The sequence below is a fragment of the Bos indicus x Bos taurus genome, chromosome 22 (genome assembly GCF_003369695.1).
Source record: "Bos indicus x Bos taurus breed Angus x Brahman F1 hybrid chromosome 22, Bos_hybrid_MaternalHap_v2.0, whole genome shotgun sequence".
NCBI classification, from domain to species: Eukaryota; Metazoa; Chordata; class Mammalia; order Artiodactyla; family Bovidae; genus Bos; species Bos indicus x Bos taurus.
The window spans coordinates 45,745,769-45,766,484 of NC_040097.1; the positions used below are offsets into that span (position 1 = coordinate 45,745,769).

A 20,716-nucleotide genomic window follows, 5' to 3' on the forward strand; every position below is an offset into this window, starting at 1 on the left:
CCCAAAGCAGGGGGCCTGGGTTCCATCTCTGGTCAGGGAACTAGATCTCACATGCCACAACTAAGACCCAGAGCAGCCAAATAAAAAAATATGAGAAATACATCCCTCCAGAAAATATACATATATAAAAAAAGATAACGGTTCCTATGGGATTCCTAAGCCAAAGCAGCCCCCACAACTACCGATGGGGGTGTCACCTCCTCGCCCCTGAGCAGTAACTTGGGGAAGAGAATGGCCCCTGAGCCGATGTGCGGACTCCTCCTGTGGAAGAAGTCATGTGGTGCGGCCGTGCCAGCCTGCTGAGCATCCTAAGTGACTCCCACACCAGGTGTGCATGGTCTGCTGTGTCTGAATGTCTAGTGAAACCTAACCAGACCCTGACAGACGCTGCTTTTCCTCCTCACAGCCCTCTCCTCACCTACTTCCAGGCTCTCACCCCCCACAGACGGAAGTGGGGCACCCGTTCCGCATCAGGATGGAATGCAGCCAGACGGCCTGGCTTCCCGGGCCTCGATGCCGCCCCTCTGCCATGGGTCCTCAGCTGACAATCAGGATGAGAGGGCATCTGGGTACTGGCTGCTGGACCTTCTTCCCAACCACCAGTAAAACACTTGACCAAGATATTTATAATCATTTAATGAGTGTTCCAAACATACCCTTCCTGGGGCTACAGGTGAGTTTCATGACAGTGGAAGCTGATGTACATCCACACCCACCCAAGCAGCCACAGAATTGGCAGCAGTTTCCACAAACCCGATACCAACCAGAAAGACGTCGTGGGGAACAGGATGATCACTCAGCCAAAGAGGTTCTTTGGGATCCTTACTCTCCTCTTTCTCCTCCCCCCTCTGGCCTTCTCCAGGGTATGGATGTTCAGCATGGGAGAAGAGGGTGGGGAGGCCCCAGTGCACTTGTGCAAAGAGGCGCTCTGAGAACCCCACACCTCAGATGCAGTGAGATGACCCAGAGACAGGTCTGGTCAATAAATAAATAATTCCCAGAAGCCACCCTGGAGGGCTGGTGGGCCCAGAGTCTCCGAGGCAGAGGAGCCCCCACCCCAGGAGGCCTGGCCAGGCCGCTCGCTACGTGCTACACACCAGCACATCTGCAAAGGGTCCCAGCAGCGTCTTGTTGAAAATGCAGCGGATCCACACCAGATAGGTAGTGAAGGGTTTGATGTTCTCCGTGAAGGTGTGGTTCTGCAAGGCCAGCATGTAAGGCACGTAGGTGTTCTCCCCCTGCTCCTGGAGCCACACCTCGTACTTCACCTCCCTCACCTTCAGGTACTTGAGGTTCCATGGGATCTGCCAGGAGACGGAGAGGCGGGCCTCGGAGGCGCCCTGCACCGACGCCTGGCACCGCGCCTCCCGCACCTTGCCGGGATACAGGCTGACCGTCCACTTCTGCTTCCTCGGCCCCGGATGGCCCTTCACCACACGCCGTATAGTTTGGATGAGCGATGGGATGTCTACCTTGGTGTCCTGGTAGATTCGGAAGAGCCACTCCGGGTTCCGGCAACAGAGGTGCCGGGGGACCTCCCGGCTTTGCAGGATCCGGGCCTGCTCGGCCCGGTCTAGGTGGGCGATGCCCCCCTGGTCCCAGGGCCGTTCGGGATGTGTGACCGTGTTCTCTGGCATCGTGTTCTGCCAGGCTATGTACTGGAGGTCCATGCCAGGCAGCGTGGCCAGAGTCTTATAAGGGGTGTAGTGGTCAGGGTTGACAGCATAGGGGAAGAGCTCCACCACGGCCGCCCCGCGGGGCAGGAACAGGGCCGTGACCAGCTGGGCCCCATGCATGCTGACCAGCATGGAGGCGTTGCTGACCAGCCGCACCACATCTGCAAAGGCGTGGTCTTCCAGGGACACCGTCACGGTCTTCATCTGGAACTCCTGGGCCAGGGCCAGCAGCAGCTCTGCCTCATTCAGGATGAGTCTGTTCTGGGTGCGGCTGAACACCAGGATGTACTCCTCGCCCAGGGGGCCCCCAGCCTGGCTCACGTTCAGCTTTTCCATCAGGAAATGCGCGAACTGTCGGATCTCATTGCCGGAGACCAGGATGTTGGCCTTTGGGCCCTGGGGCTGGACGAAGCCGTACTGGTACCAGGTGGTGACCTTGGAGAGGCCCACGAAAGCATGGGAGAAGCAGAGCAGCCGGCCCAGGGCCTTCAGCTGCGCCCTCAGGAGGGGCTGCTTGGGGCTGAGCAGCTTGTAGAGGTCGAAGTGGGCACCCTCTCCCCAGCCCTCCATGAAGAAGAGCCGGGCCTCGCGGGCCAGGCCGGGGAACTGCCGAAGGGTGTAGAAGAGAGGCAGCAGGTCGTCGTGGAAGACATGCATGAGGTTGTCGGGATTGAAGCGGTTGGCGATGAGGGCCACGTCGGGCACAAACACGGGCTTGGGCATGAAGCGCAGGGCAGCGGCCGGCAGCTCCACGAAGTTGAAGTACTGGGTGTTGTGGTCCTCCACGGTGGACAGGTCGAGCAGGGCCGGCTGGAAGCGCCTCGAGCCCAGGCTGGGCAGCATCACGGAGGCGTTGCCGTGGAAGAAGATGAACTCCTCCGCCTCGCTGGAGTAGCAGAGCCACTTGAAGCGGCAGAGGCGGTCGGTGTGCGTGCGGCCGGTGCACACCATGTGCGTGCCGCCCTCGGTCAGGATCTGCAGGGCCCTCGGGTAGTCGATCCGCAGGGCGGGGGCGGGGTCGGCGGCCCGGCGGCCGACGGCCAGCTCCTCCTCCAGGGAGGCCGCATGCTCACGCAGCCGCACGTGTTTCCAGAGCACGGCCGCCAGCACGGACACCAGCAGGGCGTTGAGCACGGCGGACAGGTGCATCCTAGCGCCGCCTGGGGCCCTAGAGAGACGACGGCCCCGGGGAAGCAGCTTGAGCCTGGCCGGCTTTACCCATCCCTGCGGGCTCCCGGAGGACCGGCAGAGGCCTGCGGAAGGAGAGAAGGAAAAGGAAAAGGTGTCTACATGGTGTGTCTCCAGTCACCCCAAGCACGCGCCCAGTGCCAGGCGCTGTGTGGCCTCCGCTGAGGCACTGGATGCTTGCACCGTTTTGCACACTTGAAGATCTGGTAGGCCAAATGTGCTTAGTCACTCAGTCATGTCTGACTCTTTGTGACCCCATCAACTACAGCCTGCTAGGCTCCTTTGTCCATGGGGATTCTGCAGGCAAGAATACTGGAGTGGGTTGCCATGCTCCTCCAGGGAATCTTCCCACCCCAGGGATGGAACCCAGGTCTCCCACATTGCAGGTGGATTCATTACCATCTGAGCCACCAGGGCAGCCCAAGAATATTGGGAGTGGGTAGCCTATCCCTTCTCCAGGGAATCTTCCAAACTCAGGAATTGAACTAGGGTCTCCTGCATTGCAGGTGGATACAGGAATCTGCCTGGTAGGCTAGACCCTTCTAAAATGTTCAACCACTTCCCTCCCCTGCTGCCTCCATGGGGGAGTACAGGTCCCCGTGCCTGGCCTTTGGGCTTGGCCACATAACTTGCTTTGGCCAATGAGGTGTCAACAGACAACATATTCAGGGGCTTGAAAGGTGCTTGTGTGACTGTCTTTGCCTTCTGTATACCTAGGATGTTACTGTGAGAAGAATGTGATCAGCCGAACTTGCTGGTCCTGGAAGAGAGAGCTATGTGGGGAGCACAGCTGTTGCAGCCATGCCAGGTGTGGCTCGGCTGACCCCCAGATGTGAAAGTGAGCGAAGACTGTCAGAACCACCGGGCAAACCCACCCAAGCCCAGGCAACAGAGACATCTGAGCTGAACAGATGCTTCTTATCATATGTCACTGAAATTCTGGAGCTGTTTGTAATGAAACACTGCTGCAAAGAAAGCTAACTGCTGTGTTGTGAGAAGCCTCAAGGAAAATCCCCATTAGGGGCCCAACCTCCCTGGTACTGCCAGGGAAGGACTTCACCTCACCATGGGCACAAATGGGATGGGAGGCCTGTGACTGCGGGTCCCAGGCTGCACACCAGGACCCCCGTTATGCCCCATCTGGGACACATGCACAGGGATTTCCTATTTGGAAATCACGCCTGCTGATTTTTATGAAAAGATGGGTAGAAACTCGTCCCCTCACTGGTCCAGTAAGAGAACTGTGTCAGAGTCTCACCACTGACGAGGGTTCTGTATGCGGAGGCAACATCTCCAAAGGGTTAAACTTCCTGTCCCACATACTCTTGCCTACAGGGAGGCCTGGCTGGGCCGTGGGCATTTGCTCCCATTTTCCCCCGCTACTGGGAAGGGTATCATACCTGCTCTGAGGCCCAGGACTGTTCAGACAGCCAAAGAATGGGACTGTTCAGTCCTCATGGAAACAGGATGGGTGACACGTGACACCAGCCATGGGTGAGAACAGGGCACCTGCTTAGCTGGCTTCCGACCGCGTCTTCAGTCAGCCCTGTTTATCACCAGGGCAGGGCCTCTAAGAGCCCAGAAACCCTGCAGCCAAGAAATGTGCTTCAGCATCAGTGTTTCTCAGGCTTTTCAAAGCCATGTACCCACTAATAATAAAGAAAACCTCTTTCATGCCTCAAATGGATCCGTAAAGTGCAGCAAGCCCTTCCACCAAGAATCTCTCACACACAAGACTCTTCTATAATATCTGCTCCCCAAGACAACAGGTTTCATCAACTTCTGCCTCCTTAAATTTTTTTTTTTTTTTTACTTTTTGGCCATGTCATGCAGCATGCAGCTCTATCTAACCTGTGCCTTCTGCAGTAGAAGTGTGGAATCGTTAACTTCTGGATTGCCAGGGAAGTTCAACTTCTTTTTCTGAAATTAGTATTTTATATCTGTATCTGGATATGTAAAATAATAATGTTGCATATACTTTTCCAAATATATGTGTCCCCATCTAGAAATCCCCCACCCAGCCTCACCAGCTAAGGACTACTTTGCTATTAGGTTGAACTATGTTAAGTTGCTGATTCTTGACAATTTCTGACCAGTGTCCCATGGCCCTGCCACTATCCTTACCACCACTGTGGTAAGGATATATATATATATAGAGAGAGAGAGAGGAGAGGGAGAAACAGAGAGAGAGAGGGAGAGATTTTACTACTAAGGCTTCTCGAGAGAGAAAACCTATGTATCCAGTGTAACATGACTGCAGCTGGAGTTCTGACATCTCTCTAGGAGGTAAGAGGAGAAACCAGGAGTCAGAAAGAAGCTAAGAGGACAGACAGACAACTCATCCTTGGGATGGGGAGAGGAAAAGGACTGAGGAAGTAAAGGCAAGGACAAGAAGAGTTTAAGAAGATAATGCAAAGGCAGGGAAGGCAAGGTATCTCACTGGGGGTTGGTGAGACCCCCCTGAGAACCTCAGCTCAGACCTGGGCCAGAGAACTGAAAAGAGAGTCATGACTGACTGACAGGTGGCAACTCCAGCAGGAAGGACAGCTGGGACGCACGCACCTTTCCATACACATGGGACTCCTGGCTCTGGCCAGGGGGGAGGGCGGCTGAGCGCAATGACACCGCAGCAGCAATGAGCACACTCAGCACTCGGATTTTGATTTCTAAACAGCATCCTTCACTACAAGCAACCAGGGCTCCTGGAGAAATAACTGCTTCCAGGGCCGGGAAAGGAAAATTACAAGATGAGCTTAGAATATCTTATAGTGCCAGAATGTAAGGAAGTTCTCAAAAAAATGATGGGAACATATCCAAAAGACACAGGATCCAAACTGAAGGAGCTCCCAATGTCTGAATCTGGGACAATTTGAGTAACAAAGTTAAAAAGCAATAGTAATGGATTATATAACCCATAGAATAAGATAAATACCCATGAGTCAACATTGATATGAATAGATAATTGAATAAATAGGGGAGAAGACCCAAATCTTACAGTAGAATGCCAATTAATAAATGTAGAAACAATAATGGAAACAGAACATCACCAGCTGGCAAACATCATAGCGATAACTGTTTCAGGCAAGATTCACTGATGGCTGCTAAAATTAGTGGGTGAAAGTATGGTGAGAAACAGGAAATCTGCACAGTCTCTAAGTATCTCCCTATGAGATACATATTAATTACAAAAGTAAAAATAGAAATTTTACAGCAGAGAAGCTTGGCAGACATCGTTTGAACCAATAATCACCATTAACGTCACCAATAATAACAATACTGACACCATGTACCCCTTAATATAATGTGCTGAGGAGGGTACCTCATTTCTGGAGCCTTCCTGCCCAAAATAACATAACTTCGACCTATATTTCTAAATGGGAAAAACTTGGCTCTAGTTCCAGTTCTGGCTCTGAAGATGGTCTGTTAATTTTAATCAATATTAAGTTAATTTTAGTTAATATTAAGATTAGTTAATATTAGTTAACTGTTAAGATTAGTTAACAAAGAAAACATAAAACCCAAATTGAAAGATATTCTACAAAATACTTGATCAGGACCTCTGCAAGAGTTAAAAATCATAAAAGAGAGGGGAAGACTGAGGAGGTCCCAGATTGGACGAGAGTAAGGAGACACAACAGCTAAATGCCATGTGGGATCCTGGGCCAGAAAAAGGACATTAATAGGACAACTGGCAGAATTTGAGTAAGGTTCATGGGTTAGTATCAGAGCTGTGTTCATTTCCTAGTTTTGATAATTACACAGTGGCTGTGTAAGATGTTAACATCAGGGGAAGCTGAGTGAGGTGTTCTTTTGTAACTTTTCTGTAAGTCTCAAACTATTTCAAAATAAAAAGCTATTAAAAATTAGATAAGACACAAGAGAAGTGAGCTGAAAGTCACTCAGTTGTGTCCAACTCTTTGTGACCCTGTGGACTATACAGTCCATGGGATTCTCCAGGCCAGAATACTGGAGTGGGTAGCCTTTCCCTTCTTCTGGGGGTCTTCCCAACCCAGGGACTGAACCAAGTCTCCAGCATTGCAGGCTGATTCTTTATCAGTTGAGCCACAAGGGAAGCCCAAGAATACTAGAGGAGTTAGCCTATCCCTTCTCCAGCGGATCTTCCCAATCCAGGAATCAAACTGGGGTCTCCTGCGTTGCAGGTGGATTCTTTACCAATGGAGCTATCAGCGTAGCCCACAAATAAGAGAGCATAAGTATTTATATGTAAAACAACAAGTATGTGGTTTGTTCTAAAATACTCCAGCAAAAAAGGCATGGAGACAGGTGAGACACAGATACTGATAGTTAAAGATGATGATGGGGTCTCTTTTTGATTCTCTTTTGAGTTTGTCTGACATTTTGCATAGAAAAAGTTTAAAACGAAACCATAAAGAATAAAATAAAATCACTATTACAAAATGACAGAATACTGGAAAGTGGATGAGTAATAAATTAATACTCAAAAAATAAAGCTGTCTGGTGAGACGGGAGGCAGATGGGTGTAGCAGAAGCTGATGCGTGTTTTGCTCTGATCGCAGACAAGGATGGCTTCCAGCAGCAGCTAAAGCCAAAACAGACACGCCCAGGGAATATCAGAGAGCAAGACTCCCAGGAAATGAGGAAAGTAAGAGCACCTCCAAGCTGAGCAGGCAGCTTGGCCCCCAAGTACTCACAGCGTCTCTTGTGAGCATTCTGCTACCTGGCCCTCCCCTGCAGTGAAAGGCAGGCTTGGCAGCAGGTGGGGATGTGGGGAAGGGGCCACGGGCAGGAAGGAGGATCAGGGGGCTATGTGTGTCGCAGCCAATCCCAGTCAAGTCATTGAGGCTGGGGGCCTTGGGACAAAGCTTATGGGAACCAGCAAACATGGGGCCTTGTGGGGCTAAAAGGCAGCCAGGCAGAGACCACCCTGGAGCTCGGGGAGTGGGAAGGACTGTTTCTCATCAGATGCTACGTCCTCCACCCACCCTCAGGCCCTGCCCACAATGGTACTGACTGAAGGCAGGACACATACAGACTGGCCTATGTGGACCTCTCGTGGACACGTCAGGCTCTCCGTGGGAGACCCTTTCAAGAGGGAAAACAGGAGGGAAGGTTTGCTGGGAATGGACAGGACATTTTCTGATAAGTAGTGCGGTGGATAAAGCATGGAGCCCTGAGCGTCCAACTGCCTAAGTTTTACCATTTTTCCAATCACAGGCCAGGGGGCTTGCACCAACACCTGATGGGGCCAGTCGCGTAAAGCCCCCAGTCCCGTCCTGCCCAGATGAGACGGCCCTGAGCCATACTCTCCACGGGCTCTCGGAGTTCCCTAACAGATGAAGTGGATTAGAGTTGCCCGCAGTGGGAACTGGCCTTCTTCCCTGCCCTGTCTCTCTTCTCCCCTTCCCTGTTCATGTATGCTGCGATCAAGTGCAAATAATCTACTTGCACTTGAATCCATGTCTCAGGATCTGCTTCTGGGGAATGTTAATTAACACAGAATACTATTGCATTTTGCCCCGTGGAGACAGATGGAGGGCCGCCCTTGCATTTTTCCCTGCTGTGAAATAGCCGAAGCGTGGTAGTGAGAATGCCAACAAGAACTAGGGCAGTCACTGCTCATTATAAAGTCCTCCCAGTCTGTTCCCCAGGCTCCCCTGTTTCTGTCCACTCTCAGCTGCACAGCAGCAGCCTGCAAATGCCAGAACAGAAGGATCAGGCAAAACCCTCAGAAATGTTTTCAAAAGATAACAGATGGAGGCAAAGGGGACATTAACCAGATCCCTGATTCTAAAGAAGCCACGGTTCTCCCCAGTCCTGTCTACTGGCTGAGGAGATACAGCTTTTCCGGACCGTACAGGCTGCTGGAAGAGGAGGGCGGGGTCCCTGTGGCCTCCCCCATGGAGTCCTGTTACAGAGGCAAATAAAAGAGGCCTGAGTTGGCCTCCGAGACACCTTCTCTGACTGTGGGGGAGAGGGCTGACTACAGAGCTGAGTTGTTTGGAAATAAACTTGCATGGAAGAGACAGTCTTTCTTGGACTTTTAAGGTGTGCTGAAGAAGACTCTTGAGAGTCCCCTGGACTGCAAGGAGATCAAACCAGTCAATCCTAATGGAAATCAACCCTGAATACTCACTGGCATTTGAAGGGCTCAAGCTGCAGCTGCAATACTTTGGCTACCTGATGTGAACAGCCTACTTACTGGAAAAGACCTCATGCCGGGAAAAACTGAAGGCAAAAGGAGAAGAGAGTGGCAGAGCATGAGATAGCTGCATAGCATCACCAAGTCAATGGACATGAACTTGGGCAAACTCCAGAAGACAGTGAGGAACAGGGAGGCTTGAAGTGCTGCAGTCCATGGGGTTGCAAAGAGTTGCATGACTTAGCGACTGAACAACACAACAAATCCACAGCTTGGATGGTGATGTCTTCAGCATACCTGTCTAGGCTGGGGGTCCAGGAGGGAAAGAGCCTGTCACTTATGAGCAGACCACTCTTGTCTCAAGTTACCTGTCAAGTCACTCTGTCCCACAAAAAGCCTGGAGCACCGGACCCTCTCTGAGAAGAGGTGAGGGGCAAGGGGAGAAGGCAGGGGAGGACAGCGAAGCCAGAACAAGGCCTCAAGGCTTACAGGGCCCTTGCCCAGAGCGCTCATCTTCCAGCAAGGACGCAAGTGCTGAGAAGATCCCCAGAGGAAACCCCTCCTGAGGCCTGGAGGCAGGGCCGTGGTGGAAAGCTGTGCCCCTGAAACGTTCATCACATAGGTCCTTAGACTCCTTCCTTCATTCACCTGATGACAGGCTCAGTTAGATGTGGGGACGTAACTACCTGTATGGCACAGTCCGAGCAGGCTGGACATTGGCCGCTGCGCTCCTCTCCGCAGGCAGCGCTGGTGGGGGGCCTCATCTCCCTTGGGAGTGCATTTAGGACCCAGCAGGTATGCGGCACAAAGAGCTTAGTGGCTCAGCCAGGACGAAGACTGATATGGAGCAAGAATGTTTTCAATGGTATATTTTTAGTGTTAGAATATTTTCACCAAAAATATATCAGGTCTGGTAGATGTAAGATGTTTATCTAATTTTTTTCTTTAATTTTGCTGACTAGTCAATCAATGCTGCTGCTAAGTCGCTTCAGTCGTGTCCGACTCTGTGCGACCCCATAGACGGCAGCCCACCAGGCTCTGCCGTCCCTGGGATTCTCCAGGCAAGAACACTGGAGTGGGTTGCCATTGCCTTCTCCATTGTGTGAAAGTGAAAAGTGAAAGTGAAGTCGCTCAGTCGCGTCCGACTCGTAGTGACCACATGGACTGCAGCCTACCAGGCTCCTCCATCCATGGGATTTTCTAGGCAAGAGTACTGGAGTGGCTTGCCATTGAAGAATGGATTCAAACTAAAAAAAAAAAAAAAAGAAAAAAATACTTTTCAAAAGAAAGGGAGTAAAAAAGAAATGAGATTTAAAACATGCTTAAAATAGCCCTCTAGAAACTGAAGCAGACAGAAGAAACCACCAATTCACCCCCCAACCCCCAAACTGCTTCCCTCAGCTCCTGGAACAGAAATGGATGGTCAGATTCTTACAGACAGTGGGATCCCACCTTTCCAGGAAGCACCGGAGGAAGGTGCTGATGCTGCCACCACACCTGCAAACACAGTAAGACCTGGGGGGTCCTGACTACGGGGGCACCCAGTCGAGGCTGCCCACCCAGCCCTGAGTGCCGGCTCCACTCCCGGGGGCCCTGCCAGGCTCCAGACACAGGCACAGAAAAGCCGTTCACAAGGGCCCTGGCATCTGATAAGGAGTAAGAGCCCCAGAAATTCCAGGCCTCGAGCAGAGGGTGCAAATTCACATGCTTACTGAGGCCAAGAACCAATGGTCTCTGGGCAGTGTGCCCCAGAGACCAAACACCCAGAAGAAAGTTCAAGTTGACGAGGGCCTGGCAGTACAGTGCCCTGGCGGCACCCATTGGTATTAGTCTGCTCTGGCTGCCATAACCAAGTACTGCAGACATTTCTTTTCACACAGTTCTGGAGGCTGGAAGTCCCAGAACAAGGTGTCCACACGTCTGGTTTCTCCTAAGGCCTCTCTCTGGGGCTTGCAGATGGCTACCTTCTCACTGTGTCCTCAGGTGACCTCCTTGTGTGCACCGAGGGGAGAGAGGTCTCTGGTCTCTCTCCTTGTTACTGGGACACCAGTCCTATTAGATTAGGGCCCCAGCCTTATGACCAGGCTCCTCTGCCCACGGAATCCTTCAGGCAAGAACACTGGAATGGGTTCCCATTTCCTTCTCCAGGGGATCTTCCCGACCCAAGGATCAAACCTGGGTCACACACGTTGCAGACGGATTCTTTACCGTCTGACCTACCAGGGAAGCCCTTATGACCTTCAGTTCAGTTCAGTTCAGTCACTCAGTCGTGTCCGACTCTTTGCGACCCCATGAATCACAGCATACCAGGCCTCCCTGTCCATCACCAACTCCTGGAGTTCATTCAAACTCACGTCCATCGAGTCAGTGATGCCATCCAGCCATCTCATCCTCTGTCGTCCCCTTCTCCTCCTGCCCCCAATCCCTCCCAGCATCAGAATCTTTTCCAATGAGTCAACTCTTCACATGAGGTGGCCAAAGTACTGGGGTTTCAGCTTTAGCATCATTCCCTCCAAAGAACACCCAGGGCTGATCTCCTTTAGAATGGACTGGTTGGATCTCCTTGCAGTCCAAGGGACTCTCAAGAGTCTTCTCCAACACCACAGTTCAAAAGCATCAATTCTTCGGTGCTCAGCTTTCTTCACAGTCCAACTCTCACATCTGTACATGACCACTGGAAAAACCATAGCCTTGACTAGACAGACCTTTGTTGGCAAAGTAATGTCTCTGCTTTTCAATATGCTAAGTGGTCATAACTTTCCTTCCAAGGAGTAAGCGTCTTTTAATTTCATGGCTGCAGTCACCATCTGCAGTGATTTTGGAGCCCAAAAAAATAAAGTCTAACACTGTTTCCCCATCTATTTCCCATGAAGTTAACCTTAATTACCTCCTTAAAGGTCCTATCTCTAAATACAGTCATACTGGGGGCCAGGGCTTTGATTATGAATTTCCAAGGACACAATTCAGTCTGTAATACTACTTTTCTGGTTTTCCAGAGAAGCCAGAAATCCATTTAAAATGGGAAATGTCTTAGTCTGTAACTTCTGGCCACTATTCCACTTGAGTGAAGATGACAGGCAAGCCCAAGGACTGCGGCTGCTGGCCTTACTGCTGGTGTAATGGGCCCAAGGATGTGAGCTCTGGTCTTAAATGAAGCCCTCTGCTGCTGACCTGGCCAGCTCTACTGGGTTCCCAACTGCCAGGACCAGCTGGTCACTGGTCATGCCCCCAGAAGCAGGGCTGGGAGGCTAGGACTGCCAGCACCCACCAGACCCAGGCTCAGAAGACTGGCAGGGCCAGGCCAAGACAAGGGCTGGCGATAGTGTCTAAAGAAGGTTTTCTATTAATAGTACAACAATTTTACTTGAACAGGTTGTTCATACCCCTAACTGAAAAATCAGAGAGTTCTCGTTAATTATTGAAAAATATGCTTTTACCCTAAACGCAGCCTGAATCACTGGTGCTGAATGATGGAAGCTTCCTGTCCTGCACCAATGCGTCTCACGCGTCGCCAGTTAGCGAACAGCACTCAAGCTCCAATAACTCAAACGCCCTCAGAATGATCTCTCCCTGCTCCTCCCCCCTCCTGGTTATGGTTACCAGAAGCAGAACATGGAACTGCTACTCCTCACGTCATGTTTACGTGGGGCCCAAACTTAGATCTCCATCAGTGCTCCTGACAAGCCTGAACAAACACTGACGGCCTCAGGGTTTCCCCCAGAAGCGTTTCCATTTTGGCCAAATGTTGGCAGCCTCTGAGTACTCCTTGTAAAACCTAGTATTTAAGTGATCAGGCATCTTTAACATTTAGTTACAAGTTCACATGCTTAGACCAAAAACTTAACATGGATAATAACTCCTCAGTTTAGTACAAAGAGCAAAGAAAGGCGAAGGTGCAGACGTTCGTCCTCGATCAACAGGTAAACACAGTGACCCTTCCTTCTTTTTAACAAAACCGGATGGAACTCCCAGGATGGACTGGTGGGGCTGTGGGTGGAGCAAGAGAATTCCAGTCTGTGTTACTCTGGCACGATGGGCACAGGCAAGCTTTGCTGAGGACAGCCAAGACTCCAAGGCACTCAGCACAGGCGGGACAGCTGAACAGGTGGAGCTGAGTCCCGCCTACCACCAACACAGAAACCCTTGCTCGCACAACTTGCTGTGACACCATCTGGCTTTTGCTTCACACCCATGGGTCACTTGCAAGTTAGAGCCCCCTGTGTTGGCCCTTTCTGGCGTAACAGAAAAGCACTCCTAGGCACCAGTGTGGTCACAAACAGGGATGAAACAGGAAGAGAGAATCGAGTGAGTGGCTGCTGTGATGCTCAGAACACGCCTGCACGACTGATTGCATCAAGAGGGTCAGAAGGCCACTCACGACAAGAAGCATAAAACACTCGCCCAGAAGAAGGGAGAAGTGTGCGTGACAGGAAATGGTCCCAGTTCCACCCGAGGCTATCCACGGAAGCGACCTGTAAGTGTGGTGGTGTGGCGGGGGGATGGTTTGAGCAAGGTTTTGGAGGTGTTTTTGTGGTCATGGGGGTTAAGATGACTGCCCGTTAGGTGTCCACACGTCCCTGCTGGCAATGACTATGGCAAACCTCCGTCCACAGCAGACACCGCTGTGCCCAGGTCTCACATCTGCCCACCAAGCAAGCCATGAGGTCACCCAGCTATGGGCTCCTCTCCCATCCCAGGGCTGTGACATGCAGGCCCAAAGCCACATGCAGCTGAAAGGGCAGTGCATTACAGACAGGCACAGAGTGGGCAGCGTCAGGAGACGTGCGTTTCACCAGTGGAGCCCCCTGGGCTCAAGTGATCACCTGTGAGGCCCCTGCAGTGGGGGAGCCAGGCAGTGCCAAGGTCATAGCAGTCCCTGCCAAACGCTCGGGGAGCCTAGAGCCCAGCATGAGTGAGTGACAAGGAGGCGAGAGGCCTCAGCGAGGGTTTTCCTTTGGCCTCATCACCAAGATGTCACCCTCATCTCCTTCCTCCCATCATTACCACCACCACCACCACCACATCAGAGCCAACATCTACTGGCCAATCATGAGGTGCTGGGTTCTCCACTTCACGTGATGATCTTCATTTTACAGATGGTAGGACCGAAGCCCACTGAGACCTGCCCAAGGTCACGCAGGAAACAGCAATGAGACTAATGAAGGCGGGCTGGCTACAATGTCATCTCTGTTACCTGTTTTCCTTCTTTTTATCTGGAAATAATCCCAGACTTAGGAAAAAACAAAACAAAACTGTGTGTATAGTACAAAGAACTCTCCTACATCCTTAGCTTTACGACCAACTGCTAATCTGACACATTCATTGTACCATTTTCTCTTTTTCCGAACCTTTTAAAAATAAGCCAGAGACATCTTGCCCCTTTAGTCCCTACCACTTCATCATCTGTCTCCTAAGAATGAAAACATTCTCTCGTATCACACAAAATTGGGAATTAATATTGATACAATACCATTAGTAATTTGTGGTCTCCACTCTGTGGCCCAGAATCCAAGCCAAGGTGAAGCCTGGCGGCCAGGCAGCATGTCTCACTCGTCTCCCCTAATCTGGGCAGCCTCTCAGACTTTCATGGCCTCAGCAGTTTTTAACAGAGTCAGATATTTTCTGGTGTATTCCTCAATTTGGGCTTGTTTGGTGTTTCTTCATGATTAGACTCTAAATATGCACCTCTAGCAGGAATCAGAGTCTATGTGCCTAATTGTTCATATGAAACTACTCTATACAAGTACTTCTGGGAATCTCCCAGTGGGGCAGCCAAGATCAGGAAAGATCCAGAAACCCCACTCTGTGTAGGATGCAAGGAGTAGGGCCCTCTTCCTCGGGGAAAGGAAGCCCCTGGACCTTGGGCATTCTTCAAACACTGAGGGGCAGAGCAGCAAGAGTGAGGCTGCTCCGGGGGGGCTGCACCCCTCTCTAACAGAGTGGGCACACGCACGCTGCTGACACATGCAGCCCAGGCCCCGGGCTGAAGAATGGACACGGAGTTCCCGGCTGCCACTCTGCCCCTAGCATGGCTGTGAGGGCCAGCAGGGCCCTGAAGCAAGGCCTGCAGAAGGAAGTCATGGGGGGATTTCAGTGTGGGAGACAGGAAGAGGACTTCTCTAAGGCTTAGAGCTGTTCTAACACGGAGGAATCAGCGACTGTAGTGAGCCCCTGCCCTGCCAGGAAGTGGCCTGGAAAATCAAGGTCAACCTGTGAGGTGGACACAGGGTCCCCCACAGCAGTTTTAGCAGCACCTGGGATGTGAGAAATGCAGAATCTGGGGCCCCTCCAGACCTGCTAAACCAGCATCCCTGAGGGAACCCAGGAACCCGTGTTTTTAATAAAGCTTTCAGGTGACTCTAGTGTGAACTCAATTTCAGGAAGTCCTCTAAGATCTCCGTAACACTCCACAATTCTGCAGTTCCCCGCTTCTAAATACCCAGCAGGGCATTTCTGTCCAGCCCAGGGTAAACCACCAAGGACAGCCCTCCCCGTCACAAAGGCTAGTAAATCCTCTCCCCAGCCTCTGCGAAAATGATGTTCCTGGGGCAGCCTATGTTCCTGGGGCAGCCTGAAAGGCTGCCATATTCTAAGCAGCCGTATTCCACTTTGAGAAAAGTTTCCCCAGCTCACACCTTCCCACACAAGCCACATCCCTTATAATGCTGAGTGGCAAAACAAAACAAAACCAGCCCAGTTCTCTAGGCCACAGCTAAATGGATGAGAGAGTGGAGACTGGGCCTAAGGCAGCCACCGGTGGAGATGCCCGAGAAGTCAGATCAGCGGGTGGTGCTGGTATCAGATGCCCACACCTGCAGGCCTGCAGGGAGGTCGGTGGGTCTCCTGAGAAATGGCCTCCTGAAGGGAGCAAGGCCGGACTGCTTCTCTGGCTCCTAACAGTGGCCACTGTCCCTCCTCTTGGAAGCTCTGGGACCCAGCCTAACCCTGATAACTCCTAAAGGCCCCCAGGATGTGCCTTGATCCTGCCACAAACCCCCACTACTGAAGGTGCCCAGGGTGTTCCTTGTCACTGGGTGTGTCTAAAACAACCGCACCCAAAGGTCTGTACTGGGAACAACAGTGATGGTGGCAGTACAGCAGACCTGGTCCCCAACCCCTCCCTGAAGCCTAGCCCAGGGCTGAGTACCCACTGCCCAGGCAGGAAAGGGCCCTCCGTTCTGCTTTTCAAAGTGGAGAAAAGAGACAACTCTTAGCATTAAGACTGTACTGATGAGACTTCCCATCTGCCTGCCAATGCAAGGGTCAGGGGTTTGATCCCTGGTCCAGGAAGATCCCACATGCCACGGAGCAACTACGCCCATGCACCTCAACAACTGAGGCTGTGCTCTAGGGCCTTTGAACTGCAAGTACTGAGCCCACGTGCCGCAGCTACTGAAGCCTCATGACAAGAGAAGACATCACGATTAGAAGCCACAACGAAGAGTAGCCCCTGCTCGCCACAATCAGAGGAAGCCTGCACAGAGCAATGAAGTCCTAGTGCAGACAAAAATAAAATTAATTAATTTTTTAAAAGTTAAAAAAAAAAAAGACTACTGATGGTAGTCACCAATGGCAGAGTGAAAGGTGTGGCTTCCTGACAGACCCTGGGTCCTGAGTATGCAGGTAAGGACCTGGGAAGCCAAACAACATGGAAAGACTGGGACTTCCCTGCTGGTCCAGTGGCTAAGGCTCTGCACTCCCAATGCAGAGGGCCCGAGTTCAATCCCTGGTCAGGGAACTAGATCCCACAAGCCTAACTCCTAAAACTAAGGAGTTTGCACACTGCAAAGAAGACCTGCTACAGCCAAATAAATAAATAAAACATGGAAGGACTGACAGCTGTTCGACATGTCAGGAAGAGGATACTGGCCTCTGGACAGGGGGTAGAGGTTAATGCTGCCACCATCTTACCTCATTGCACCTACTATGTGCCAGTCACTGTCCTAAGCCCGTTCTCTGCCCACTTCCACTTAAGCCTCAATGCACAAGCCCTCTAATGCAAGTACTCGTGTTATCTCTATTTTCTTTTAATATGAAAAACTAGAGCTTAGTGGGGTTAAGTACTTTCCTCTAGGTCCCGCAGCTCAAGCAGAAGCACCAGAATTCAAGCCTGTGCCTGACTCCGGGGTTCGCAGTAATTCAGACTCACAGGCACAGTCGGTGATGGAAAAGCAGGAAAGACCTCAGAGCTGTGAGTTCTCCTCATGCAAGGAAGGGCAGAGCAGCTGTGGACAGCTCTGGAAACAAAGACCCATAGGCCCTCAACTGTAACTTAGCAACCCAAGGCTTCTTGTGTGTAACCATTCCCCACCCTTCCAGGCAAGCAGCTCAGGGAGCTGTGCTCATTCTCTCACCCAGAGGGAGGTGTGGGGTGCACAGTGGGGTGACAATTACCCCACCCACACTGGTGCTGTGCTGACAGGGTTAACCCACATGTTTAGAATGACAAAACCAACATTTTTTAGAGCTATAAGAGGCCTTAGAAATTATTTGTTCCAACTCTTTATATTATAAAAGGTCTTGGGGGCAGTGGGAGCTCTCACAAGCGGCCAAGAGAAGGCAGGGGGGCTGGCGTTCCTCAAACCCACAGCTCGCAGGCGAACCCCCTCCCCAGAGCAGAGGTCAGGCCCAGAAGAAGCACATGCCTCCGGGACTCTTCCCAGCTTCCAGACAAGATCACTTCTTCTCCAAACCAGGCCTCCAGGTGTCACCCAGATTATGCCCTTCCCTGGCCCTGTGGTCCATGATGAGAGCCTCTAGGGCCCACAGGGCCTTTGGCTGCTTCTTGCTAACGCTTCACCCTCCAGCCTTGGTCAACCTCAGACACGGAGGGGAAGCACCCTCGGCCAGGCTGCAGGCTCCTGCCTCTTCTCCAAGCGGCCGAGGCTACCTGCTGTAACACTGGAGGCTGCCCCAGGTCACAGGCGGGCTTCCAGAAGCGTGAAGACCCCAACCAGCAGGGGAGGGGAAGTAAAGGGCTCCAGTTCTGCAGTGAGATGCCAGGATGTGAGCTCTGCTCCTGACACTCAGCAGCTGCATCATCGTACACCAATTCTTCTTTTAAACTTTTTCACCACACGAAAAGGTGTACATAATTAACATATACAACACGCTAAGGGTGGTGATAAGTAGATACCCAGGAAATCATCACCATAATTTATGCCATAACCTATGCATCACCTCCGAAAGTTTCCTCTGTCCCTTTATTTACTCATTTTTGTGATAAGAACACTTAACGTAAGCTCTGCCCTCAAAGCAAAATCTGAAACATATAGTAGAGTATTGTGAACTGTAGGCTTACAGCTGTATGCTGGGCAGCAGGGCTCTCAGAACTCGGCCATCTTGTCTATCTGAAACTTTACACCCTTTCACTGATACCATCTCATTTTCCCTCCCTACAATCCCTGGCAACCACCATTCCACACTCTGCTTCTATACGTCTGACTATTCTACATTCATCCTTTAAGTGGTATCATGTAGCTATTTGTCCTTCTGTGTCCGCCTGGGCCAATTCTTAAACCCTGCAAGCCTCCACTTCCTAACAAACAATTATACTGAATTCACAGGGTGGTTTTGTGAATCCAAAGAGAACTCAGGCAAAGCACAGTGCCTGACAATTATTTTTATATAATTATTATTAACCATAATAATGCCATAACTTCCATTCACTGGCACTGACTCCAGGCCAGGAACACCGCTAAGTGCCTGACAAGAATTATCTCATTTGTTTCCTATTACAAATCTGTAACAGGTATTAACCAATCTCATTCCACGTTTGAGGATGTATGCTCAGAATTATTCAGGGAACTGTCCAGTGTCCCACAGCTATCAAGTGGTGAGACTGGGATTCAAACCCAAGTTTGGTTTCAAAGCCTAAGATGACATTTTTGGGCTCTGCCTTTCATGTTCGAGATTTTATCCAATTAAAAAATCTACTAGGTGATAGACAGGCCTGGGGGAAGCGTATCCACTGACAACCCATTGAGAATAACAAGGATATTCGGGGACTGGAACATTTGATAATTTAATTTTCTGGTTAGCTCAGTATTCACTAGAAGCCTATGTTATTGCTAAGTATTTTCTAAAGCAAGGCTCAGAGCAAGAACTTGCCAACCAGAAGGTCAGTTTGAAAAATGCTCTGACACTTGCCACATGGAGGCCACCAGGACACACACACAGCTGCAGTGCGGGGGAACTGCACTTGCAGTCGCCAGCACCCCAACCTCCTTTGCTGAGGATCCCCATTCTGCTTCTCCTCACCCTCCCAGGGCCCAAGACTCAGGATCTGATGCTCTGCCCATCTCTGGGGAAGAGAGGACTCCCCTGTGCTCCTTCCTGGCTCCGCTGGCAAGTGGGACTCAGATTTCTCATTGTAATGTGCAAGGATGAGTTGGAGAAAAGATCTCCAAGACCCATGAGAGTCAGAGTGGGCAGCTAATTCCAGTGATACAGACCTCGGTTCCAATCTCACCTCTTAAATTTTCTGTTTGTTAGCGACCACAAATGCTAATATTTGCTGCACGGTCACTGGGCACCAGACACTGGGCTTCCAACTTGTACAGCATTATTTTATTTAATCCTCACAGCAACCCCGTCTTGCACAGAAATAAGAGGTTCAGAGAGGATAAGTGACTTGCTCAAGGGCTCACACTTAGTCAGTGAGAGCCAAGACTTGAATGCCCTGTACATGTAGCAGAACATATTTGGTAAAGGAACCCTATTCTATCTGTGCTCTGAGCCACCAAATCCTATGAGATAGTTCACCCGATAACCATTCCCATGCCATTCTCGATTCCCCCAAAAGTAGGTTCTGAGACTTGGTTGGCATAAAGAAAGCCAACCCTAGCTGCCCACCACCTGGCAGGACTCTGGCCTGAGGGTCCTTGACCTTAGCAGAGGATATTCATCAGGAGACAGGCTCCTACACACATGTTGGGGACAGAAGCCCACTGTGTCCCTACTTCTGAGGCCATCCCAGCATTGTCAAGCAGGAGATGCCAGGCTGTCATCACCAGACACACAGTGGGCACCGTACTGAGCCCCCAAGGAGCCCAGGGGTCACTTACGGGCTGTCCCGGTACTGCCTTCACAGGGAGCTTGGGAGGGCCAGGCCCCCTCCGTGCTTCTCGCCTGGCTCCCCGCCACCCGCGCCTCATGCGCACCATCTCCCAAGCAGAAGGGCGTGGGAACCGGCTGCTGGTGCCAGCCCGGGCTAAGGTCTGTAGCTGACACGCCGGGGCCCGCGGTACCTGGACTTCGAGGGTCCACCTCCCCTCACCCTCGCCATCTCCCGCGCCTCCTTCGGCCCCAACACACATCACTCCTCCCAGCTGCAAATCCCCCTCCGCTCCTCTCTAGCGGGGAGGTCGCAGGACCGCTCCTTCAATTCCAAACCCAGCCGTGTCGCGGAACCCTTGCCCTCCGCGAGCGCGCGCACTTCACCTGCACCCTACAGCCCGCGCTCCACGGGGCTGAAGCTTCCAGGCCGGCCCTCCGCGGAGATGGCTTTGGCCGAACCCGTGCCCGCCGCTGCCCCAGCCGCCTGCTCCGAGCCGTGGAGGCCCAGGAAGGGAGCGCAGGCTCCTCCGCGTAGTCTGGTCCGTCACCGCCGCTCGCCTCGCAGGTGCCCTATGTGCGCCTGCCCAGCTGGCGAGCCCCTCGCGTCAGCTGTGCACGTGCGCAGGCTCGCCGGTTCCACCGCCTCAGCCGGTGGCCAGACCTCTTCCTAAGC

The 20,716-nt window shown here is 51.7% G+C and overlaps 1 protein-coding gene across 2 annotated transcripts; it reads right to left on the reverse strand.

Annotated features, from left to right (window-relative positions):
- Nucleotides 1-619: 619 nt before the first annotated feature.
- On the reverse strand, nt 620-20,716 carry POMGNT2 (protein O-linked mannose N-acetylglucosaminyltransferase 2 (beta 1,4-)). 2 transcript variants are annotated; one of them, XM_027522850.1, is made up of 3 exons: nt 20,428-20,716; nt 4,265-4,451; nt 620-2,929 (listed from the first exon to the last, which is right to left on the reverse strand). In XM_027522850.1, exon 3 carries the CDS (start codon nt 2,823-2,825, stop codon nt 1,083-1,085), a length of 1,743 nt encoding a protein of 580 aa, XP_027378651.1. In that variant the 5' UTR covers nt 2,826-2,929; nt 4,265-4,451; nt 20,428-20,716; the 3' UTR covers nt 620-1,082. The 2 variants fall into 2 exon arrangements, with proteins under 2 accessions (XP_027378651.1, XP_027378650.1); XM_027522849.1 differs by lacking the exon at nt 4,265-4,451.

Excerpts from the sequence above, each read along its gene's own strand:
- POMGNT2 (XM_027522849.1), bottom strand. The coding sequence starts at position 2,825 with ATGCACCTGTCCGCCGTGCTCAACGCCCTGCTGGTGTCCGTGCTGGCG.